Source organism: Sinocyclocheilus grahami, unplaced genomic scaffold (genome assembly GCF_001515645.1).
Source record: "Sinocyclocheilus grahami isolate Dianchi unplaced genomic scaffold, SAMN03320097.WGS_v1.1 scaffold745.1, whole genome shotgun sequence".
NCBI lineage: Eukaryota > Metazoa > Chordata > Actinopteri > Cypriniformes > Cyprinidae > Sinocyclocheilus > Sinocyclocheilus grahami.
The window spans coordinates 242409-252997 of record NW_015505924.1 but is presented as its reverse complement, the minus strand read 5'-3'; the positions used below and the strand labels follow the sequence as shown (position 1 = coordinate 252997).

The window sequence follows — 10589 nt, the reverse complement described above, 5'->3', positions numbered from 1 at the left end:
ATACTGTGTGTGTCACCTGGATGATCCACGACTGTTTGTGTGTTTTGTGATGTTTGTTCATGAGTCTCTTGTTTGTTCTGAACAGTTAAACTGAGCTCTGTTCTTCAGAAAGATCCTCCAGCTCCTGCAGATTCTTCAGGTTTCCAGCATCTTCTGCAGATTTGAACCCTTTCCAGCAGTGACTGTATGATTTTGAGATCCATCTTTTCACTCTGAGGACAACTGAGGGACTCAAACACAACTATTAAAACAGGTTCAAACATTCACTGATGCTCCAGAAGGAAACACGACGCATTAAGAGCAAGAGAAAACTTTTGAATTTTGATTTTGAAGAGGATGAAGATGTCCAAATTTTTCTTTGGGGTTTTTCTTTGGTTGGGATTTTTTTCCCCATTTAGTTTTGCCCTTCAGAAGCATCTCAGAAGACGAAATAAGTCAAATTTACCTTGATCTTCAAATTAAAGGTGCAATAGGTGATTGTCTTCAGAAACATTTTTTGTTATGCTGGTTGAAAGTCTCTTCACATCCCGATAGCAATCATTAAGTTAAGTGGTCTAAATGTATTTGTCTGTATTTATATATTCTGTGGAAGGCGTAGGATCAAGAAATGTTCGTCCAATCAAAACGCTCGGTTCGAGTGTTTTAATATGCTTTCCTACCTGCCTGTCAATGTATGTATTAGCATACATAGTCTCATAGTCTGTGAGCGTAAATGCGTTAAGGGGGCGTGGCTTAGGACGGCGATTGCAGGGATTGTGGGACGTTCGCTTTCAGTGCTATCAGGCTAAAGTTATTATTATTACTATCATTTTCCAAGATCTCCTACTGCACCTTTAATGCGTCGTGTTTCCTTCTGGAGCATCAGTGAATGTTTGAACCTTTTTTAATAGTTGTGTTTGAGTCCCTCAGTTGTCCTCAGAGTGAAAAGATGGATCTCAAAATCATACAGTCACTGCTGGAAAGGGTTGAAATCGGCAGAAGATGCTGGAAACCTGAAGAATCTGCAGGAGCTGGAGGATCTTTCTGAAGAACAGAGCTCAGTTGAACTGTTCAGAACAAACAAGAGACTCATGAACAAACATCACAAAACACACAAACAGTCGTGGATCATCCAGGTGACACACACAGTATGAAGAACCAAGGGTTCACAAACTTTTGAAGGGGGTTATTTTAACAATTTCAGCTATTTTTTTGTCTATATGTAAACATCTTTTATGTAAAATATCTTACTCAGGACAGTACTACATAAAAAATAAGATGCATTTTGTATGATCTCTCTTATTTTGTTAAAATTATTCACATTTTCACAGATTCTGCAAGAGGTTCCCAAACTTTCACATGCCACTGTATATATAGCGTGAAAGCCTTTCTTCTGCTTGTCAACAGGACGTGACTTTGATGTAAACGTGCAGACAATTGATTCTGCTCTCAGTCGACACTAATGGAGTCATTTTGTTGAGTTTCCTCGCTTCAGTCGTTCAGTTCAATCAGTCCAAACCCGGCTGGAATCATTACTGAACAAACACAGACGGATAAACAGGGAAGAGTGTGAAGCGGGACTGAGACGGACAGCAAAGCAACTGCACCTCTGACTCTTGACCGGGTCGTAGTAGACCTTCGCCAGGCCGTTCCCCGTCCCGACCATGATCTGATTCAGCTTGGGATGCCAAAGACAGCGGACGACGCTCTGAAACAACAGCAGATGAGAACTCATTATTTGAGCAGGAAGTCAGCATAAAGCAATGGCAGAGGAAAAGACTGCGTCTAATATCTCTCTCCGTCCGGCTCATCTCCAGTTGACTATATTTGGATCTGGATCTCAAAGACTCGCTGTGACGAATGGGCCGCTGCCAGGGCCGTGTGTGAGGATTTGTGTGTGAGACGGAGGAACAGACTCCTGAATAACTGCAATCACATGCATGCAGCGCACGTCTATATGATGACGGTTTATAGTGAGCACATCCAGAAAGGACAAAAGAGCACCATTAAAGTCAGAAAAACACCAAAAAGGCTTGTGACTGGTGAAAGTCCAACCCAACAAGCAGATTAATATAATATCATTTAAAACAGTAGTAGTAGTAGTGGTAGTAATAGTAATAATTATTATTATTGTTGTATATTTGCCATAATGACATATTATCATTATTATTCAAAAGTTCTATGTAAGATATAATCTACAAATATAATATATAATATAATAAATATAAAAAATTAAATCAATAAGTAGAATAAAAGTGATAATATATTTGTTTGCAATTATGAAACATTAATGAAACATAATATTTATCATAATAACAATTATTTAATAATTTATAAAAATAATAAAAGTTTGGATCAAATGAGGGTAAGTGAATAATGATCATGATCACTGTTATGCAAACATGCTGTAATGAAACGTAAGAAAATACCTCAAAATAAAATAAATATAAATAAATGAAATAAAATAAATATAGGTTTGGATCAAAATGGGAAAAGTAGAAGACGTCATCACTGTCATGCAAATAAAGCACTGACAATAAAAGTGTATGAAAATACCACAAAATAAAACAAATAAAAAAATGTTTAAAAAATAAACAAAGAACTGAAAAAATAAAATAAAATAAAGGTTTGGATCAAAACGAGGGGAAAATATGTCACCACTGTCATGCAAACATGCTGCACTGAAATGCATGGAAATAAATAAAATAAATAAATAAAAAATAAAATAAACATCATTGTCATGCAAACATGCTGTATATAAAATAAAATAAAATAGGTCAGGATGAAAATGAGCGTAAGTAAATAATGACGCTGTACAGGAAAACCAAAAGAATAAGCAGCAGGTATTGGGAGTCCAAATGCACTTTAAGAATGATCTCTTGAGATGAGTTAACAGCACAAGAGGAGCATAATAAATCATGCTATGTCCAAGAAACTCTTTCCAAACAGATCTTGCGGTGTATGCAGTGTTGAGATCAGGAAAGACCTGTGGAGGCATGGGGGTGAAATCTGCTTAGCCTCCAGCTGTTCAGCGCCGGGCTCGTTTCTGCCTGAATCCTCCAGCCGGACTGCGTTAAGCCTGCCTGACCTAGAATCCGGCTTTAGACCCTCTCCCTCCCCCAGGACCGTAGCAGGGGTTTCTCTGGCCCTTATTGACTTAACGGGATGTACGGGGTTAATCCGTCTCTATGGGCATGTGGCCGAGTAATTGATTATTTAGAGAAGATCTGGAAGATTTGGCTGCGGATCTGAAATGCGCTTCCAGCTGAGCCTTTTTTGGCCGAATACAAACGTTATCTCCTTTAGTCGCTCCATTACCTTGCAGATACTGTATCATTGGGTTTAGATCGTGCACATCTGTATATCTGACCTCTCCATTACTCTTAATCGTGCCATACAGAGACCCTGGGTAAGGAAAGCAAACATCAGGACAAGCAACACATGGGAACTGTCGAAAATAGCGATATATGCATGCATCTACAGCTGTTCATCATGTGCCAGAGAAACAAACACTCACAATGCACAGTATTTATGTGCAGCTCAAATGTTTCTACAAGCACTAGGAGGAATGATAATAATGGCGATGTGAGCGAATCAGATGTTTCTTGAGCACATTCACTGCGGTTTTGGCAAAGACTGAAGTGACATTTCAGCATCATATTCAATCTTCCATCTTTTCTAAACAAAATAAGCTGTTTACTGACTGGATGAGTGTGTGCCAAACTCAACCCAACATGGCGCCCATTCACCCAGGAGACACAAGGATGCTTTCACGTCACACAATAAAAAAATTAATAAATATAAACAAACAAATAAATAAAAAAGTAGCAATAATAATAATAAGATGATTCTATTTTTACTTAATAATGGAATTATATTTACATACATAGATACGTATACAGTATACACACATATAAAATATACATAAAATTATATGATATATAATTATATACTATATCTATAAAATAATTCACTTTTAATTTAAATGTAATATATAAACAAAGTATATACCATGCAAGATACATAAAATCATTCATTTAAGAATGACTATATATTAATTTGCAATAAATAATAATAACAACAAATCAATATTAATTTAAATTAAGAAAAATAAAATAGATATAATAATAATAACAGTAATAACAATAATTTAACTACATTGCAACCAAACACAAGGTCACTTTCACGTCACAGTTTGATTTGTTTTGTTGATGTAAAAGGGGTTTTTCAACTCCGATTCAAACCAGTGAAAAGATATGCAATGAAATAAGGTTTAGACTAAAAAATACACTTGCGGACGCAGGAGAAAAGGGGTGAAAACAGACTAAGACAGGAAGGTCACCTGGAGTCTGTCTTAACATTAACAAGCTTTTAGCACAAAGTTTATATTTTAGTTCTAGGTTTAGTCTTTCTGTGCAAGTCCAGAGCACGACTTGTTTCGTAGCACCGCTCAGAGAAAACTTCAAAGACACTTAAATAAATACTATATTGCTTCAATCTGAGGAGCACTGGATCTGATTTAGTTTTCTGAAAATTGTTAGCGTAACAGTGGTAAGAGATACTGTACTTCCTAAAGATGTAACTCAAAGAAAGCATATATAGGGAAAGCAACAGTGGTCCCAGAATAGACCCCTGGGGAACACCACATACTAAAGAGGCTGACATGGAGGAAAAATTTTCTATATTCACAGCAAATGTCCTATCCTTTAATAGGAGGCAAACCACTCTGAGAAACCTACAAAGACACTTAAAATAAACACTATCACTTCAATCCCAGCAGCACTGGATCTGTTTTAGTTTTCGGACATCAAGGCACATTCCAAATGTCACTGGAAAATTAAATTTAAAAACGGTCAGTGTAACAGTAGTAAGAGATATTGTACTTCTGAAAGATATAATTTAAAGGAAGTATATAAAAGGAAAACAACAGTGGTCCCAGAATCGAACCATGGGGAACACCACATACTAAAGGGGCCAGCTTGGAGGAAAATTTGCTTTATTCACAGCAAATGTCATGTCCTTTAGACAGGAGGCAAACCACCCTGAGATACCTACAAAAAACACTTAAACATTATAATACTTCAGTCTGAGCATTCCCGGATCGGTTTTAGTTTTCGGACATACAGTCGCATTCCAAATGTCACTGGAAAATAAAACTAAAAATCGTCAGCGCAACAGCGGTAAAAGATACTGTACCTCCGAAAGATGAACCTCAAAGGAAGCATATATAGGGAAAACAACAGTGGTCCCAGAATCGAACTCTGGGGAACACCACATACTACAGGGGCCGAAAAACATCCTATATTCACAACAAATGTCCTATCCTTTAGAGAGGAGGCAAACCACTCTGAGATACCCACAAAGACAGTTAAATAAACACTATATCACTTCAATTCAAGCAGCACTGGAGCAGTAGGCGTCCTGGAGGACGCACGTCTCACCTGGTTTTTGCACCTTGTGAAAAAGTCAGCAAAGCTGAGAACCACCCCTGGAGTATTTACTCTTTCCAGCCTGGAGATGTGTCTATGTCCCGGCACAGAGCGCGACCCTGCTGCGGGGTTACGGCCTGTGTTTACACTTGAATGATTGGTAGCTCTTCCTGTCACAGGACGGCCTGGTGCTGCACTTCATAAAGACAGCACTTAAATTCTTCAGCCGTCTTGCGCTGGATAAACACTGTAAACAGCTCCTCGTCAGGTCAGCTATAAATAACTTTAGTCTTCTGGACGGGCCAAAGTTTTTTCAGCGAACAAGAGCCATCCACCACTGCTAACGTGATTCTACCGATGCCGGACATAAATGATGGGGGTATTTTGCAGTTTGGCAGAATAAATCAGTATTTATCGTCATTGTTTGGAAAAGAGAAGCTCGCACATATTGCCTAATGTCTTAGTTAATGCTTCATAATATTAAAGAAAAATAATATTATTATTTAGATGAAAATTATTAAAAATGACAAAAAGTTGATGTGACACGCTATTCATTTAGGATAAAATATTATAGTTGTCCCGACAATCTTGTGAAAATACAACACAATCAAATAATTATTGCAGATTTCTGTATAAATAAATAAATAATTAAATTAGATTCAATTCTATAATTTTTGAACTGGTAAACAATCAATCAAACAATTAATTAGTGCAGATTAATAATAATTATGTGTGTGTGTGTGTATATATATATATATATATACACATATATATACACATACACACACATATACACCAATAATGAAATGTCAGATTAATTTATATATAAAATATTATGAAATAAATGTACAAAATTAATATTTAAAATTTTGTTAATTTGCAATAATGATAAACAAATTAATGAAAATATAATGAAAATTAATTTGCAATTATACCAGATGTAATTCTTCAGTGAAGCTCTAAATGAGAAATTTTTGAATATGTGTGAGCTGCTTTTTTCAAGAGCAATGGATGCTGATTCATTCTGCCAAACTCCAAGACAACTGGAAGAAGGATGATATACTACTACTACCACTAATAGCAAAATGCACCAATCCAAAACATTATTTTCTTTAACAGTAAAAAAAAAAAAAGTGTTTAGTTTTTTTTTTTGGACAATGTCTGTGATTCATCACACAAAGAATATTATGTACTTCGGATTAATGCTACTGCTGCTGCTCCGTGGTTTCTGTGCTGCATGTATTCAGTGTGCTGGACGTCAACATCTGCATTATGCCATCCTGTCAGCTTCAAGACAAGATGGAGAGAATAAGCCTTTACGCTGTTCTGACTAGAGCCGGAGCGCTGGGACTGAGAGAAACCCACTCAACAGCACATTTGATCACAGATGGACACGGGAGCTTTGAGCCATCACTCAGAAAAGAGCTCCCAGACCCACTTCACTCGCTTCAGACGAATCCAGCTCTCAGGAGCGCTGGGATGCTTGTCGAGGTCACGCTTGTGTCATTCCAGCAAATGGATGGAGGAAGACAACGTTCCCTTCACTTCCACAGGGACGAATGAACAGGCGGAAGTTTCACTTCATGTCTGCAGTTGCACAAGTAATCTAACAGTACAGCATTTACCAAGTAATGTAAGACTGGACAGAGTTTCCATTACTAGAGAAAATCATATTATTTGGACGCCTCGGTTCTCTCAGTTCTAGATACTGTAACAATGTACATAACCGGAGCTGCCAGTACATGCACATCTGACAATCAAATAAACAAAGAAATATAGCAGATTAATTATACTATATTCATTTGAAATGATATAATAATAATACTACGATTAAAACAAAGCATAATATATTCAGATTAATGTAACAGTAATAATAAATTACACACACACTCACACACATATACAGTATATATATATTATATATATACACACATACAGTATATATTAGTATTTTTATATGCATATATATATATATATATATATATATATGCATATTCCAACGGATTCAATATATTTGAGCATTTAAAACCCACAAATGCAGCTGTCAAGGTCAATGCAGAACAGCGGTGGGCGGAATGAATAAAATCATATGAATAATTTTATATCAAATTAAAGGAACACTCCCCTATTTTTGAAAATAGGCTCATTTTCCGACTCCCCTAGAGTTAAACAGGTGAGTTTTACCGTTTTCGAATCCGTTCAGCCGATCTCCGGGTCTGGCGGTAGCACGTTTAGCTGTAGCTTAGCATAGATCATTGAATCTGATTAGACCGTTAGCATCTCGCTCAAAAATGACCAAAGAGTTGCGATACGTTTCCTATTTAAAACTCGACTCTTCTGTAGTTACGTCGTGTACTAAGACCGACGGAAAATGAAAAGTTGTGATTTTCTCGGCCGATATGGCTAGGAACTATACTCTCATTCCGGTGTAATAATCAAGAGACTTTGCTGCCGTACCATGAGTGCAGCAGGCGCAGTGATATTACGCAGCGCATGAAAGTAGTCCCCAGCACGCTCCCTGTGCAAGCAGGTGGCCACGCTGGTTATGTTGACGGAAGTTAGCCTATTTTCAGGCGCTGCTTGTGGTTCCATCAAACCCGTCGTTTCATCACAATTTCACCATTTAGTTACTTGTATATCATTGCTCTTTTGTTAGTTTTGATTGCTTTGTCCTCATTTGTAAGTCGCTTTGGATAAAAACTAAAGTGAAATAACTGAACATAAACAATAAAGCCTGAGAAAAATGCTCATTTTAGAACAAAATTTCAAACGGCACTTAGAGGCTTTTGCATCTGAACTCTTCATATATATATATATATATATATATTTATTTATATATTAGTGCTGTAAAATGATTAATTGTGATTAATCGCATCCAAAATAAAAGTTTTTGTTATATGTGTGTGTACTGTGTATATTTATTATGTATCTATAAATACACACACATGCATGTATATATTTAGAACATATTTTCTTATATTTTATATTAAATATAAATATATTTAATATATAAACATAACATATTTTTCTTAAATGTATACATACATGTGTTTTTACTTATGTATACATAATATAATATACACAATATGTAAAAAAAACTTTTATTCTAAATTAGATTAATCATTTGACAGCACTATATATATGTTTTTTTCCCCCCTGTCTCATATAGCCAGTCCTAATACAGACAGAAAGCAGCGGCGGGTCTGACCTCCTCGTGATGCGAGAGTTACTCCGTCGTAAGAGAAAGTGAGGCAGGTCGTGTCGGATCCGGCGGCGTGAGCCTGGCGGCAGTGGAACTTCGTGTGAACCTGAAAAACACAACCAAAGCACACATAAGAGACGCAGGAGCAGCTTTCAACACGTCTGGATGAGCAGAGGCCAGACCTGCGCTCCATTAACACTCACACAGAGCTCTGCTCAGCCCAAACGCTTTCCATCTGCAAAACCACACTCCAGTCTGGGAAACATTCGCCATTCGTTTCTCACATTCAACACCAACACAAGGATTGAGGAGGAGTATATAAGCCAAAAACCCCTTTTCAGCACTTCTTCTGAACAGAGACCCTCCTGTACCCTCCTGTCTGTTCAATTACTGGACCACCGAGTCTTCAGCCTCAACAGCTCGTTACATGAGAGAGTGACGAGATCTGAATGATTTCTCTGAGGATCTAATGCAGCTCAATGAAGAGCTCCAACACCAATATATATCAGACGCATTTATTGTGTGTGTGTGTGTGAGGTTTTGATACTTTTATTAGCAGAATAGTTGAAAGCTGAGAATAGAATAGAATAGAAAATGTAAATACAAATAAAATAAATGACAAAATGAAATGAAGTAATTTCAATAAATATGAAACAAAATCATAAATTAAAATAAAACAATAAAATGAAAAAGATGACATAAAATTTTAAATAAAGATAAAAAATATAAATGAATTAATTAATTCAAAATAAAAAAAATAAATGAAAAAAAACCCAAGTAAATAAATACATGAAATAAAATCATAAATTGAAATAAATAAATAAAATGAAATAAACTGGAGTAAAAAATAATTTAATTAGCAGATGAAATAAAACCACAAAAAAATGAAAATAAATATATAAATAAAATAAAATTAATTAAATAGTTTGAAATAAAAATAAAATAAATGAAAATAAATAAAGGGTTGAAACAAAACTATAAATTTAAATAAATAAATACAAATTAAATAAATGGGGGGGGAAATAATTAAATAAATGGGTAAAATAAAATTATAAATGAAAATAAAAAATAATTTAAAAAAACAAACACAAACACACAATTATCCTTTCAATGGGGAAATTACAATGAGTTAAAAATAATTGTGTTTATGATTTTTATTTAAATATGATTTGGTGTATCAGTTTTACATCTATTTCATAATCCCTGTATGAGCTATAAGCAGCAGCTGTTGTACACTAGTGAGTGATATCTGGTCAGTGTCCATCAGTGTGTGTGTGTGTGGACACCAGTGAGAGGAAGAACTGTTCTTGGACTGTAGACTGGAAAACAGTGTTTCTTAAGGAAAGAGAGCACGTCTGAATCTGTCTGAACTCCATTAAAAGCCTGAGTGCCTTCAAAGTCACACAGCCTCAGCTCAACGCTAAAGCAATAAAACACATGATGAGCCAATATGATGACCATGATCAAAGTGCATGATTCATCTAATAATATTTCACAACTTCAGTCAAACCGTCTGGCTGAACAGATGAGGGAATCATGCAGAAACCGTCTGGTTCAGTGTTATTTTAGTATCACTGATACACTAAAAAAAGTTTTTTGTTCATATTTTGAATTAGATTTTATTTTTATATTTGTGACCCTGGACCACAAAACCAGTCATAAGTTTAAATTTTTCGAAACTGAGATATATACATCATCTGAAAGCGGAATAAATAATCTTTCCATTGATGTATGGATACAATATTTGGCTGAGATGCAACTATTTGAAAATCTGGAATCTGAGGGTGCAAAAAAATCTAAATATTGAGAAAATCATCTTTAAAGTTGTACAAATGAAGTTCTTAGCAATGCACATTACTAATCAAACATTAAGTTTTGATATATTTACGGTAGGAAATGTACAAAATATCTTCATGGAACATGATCTTTACTTAATATCCTAATGATTTTTGGCATAAAAGAGAAATGTATAATTGTGA

At 35.6% G+C, this 10589-nt stretch overlaps 1 protein-coding gene across 1 annotated transcript in view; it reads right to left on the bottom strand.

The window, feature by feature from the left end:
* LOC107560824 (WD repeat-containing protein 70-like) overlaps positions 1–10589 on the bottom strand; it is a 77333-nt gene that overhangs the window by 9272 nt on the left and 57472 nt on the right. The window contains exons 11-15 of the mRNA XM_016245092.1: positions 8591–8716; positions 6602–6695; positions 3272–3384; positions 2966–3165; positions 1587–1730 (exon numbers count right to left, since the gene is read on the bottom strand). Of these exons, the coding sequence (XP_016100578.1) occupies positions 1587–1730; positions 2966–3165; positions 3272–3384; positions 6602–6695; positions 8591–8716 (677 nt within the window). The remainder of the gene's footprint in view (positions 1–1586; positions 1731–2965; positions 3166–3271; positions 3385–6601; positions 6696–8590; positions 8717–10589) is intronic.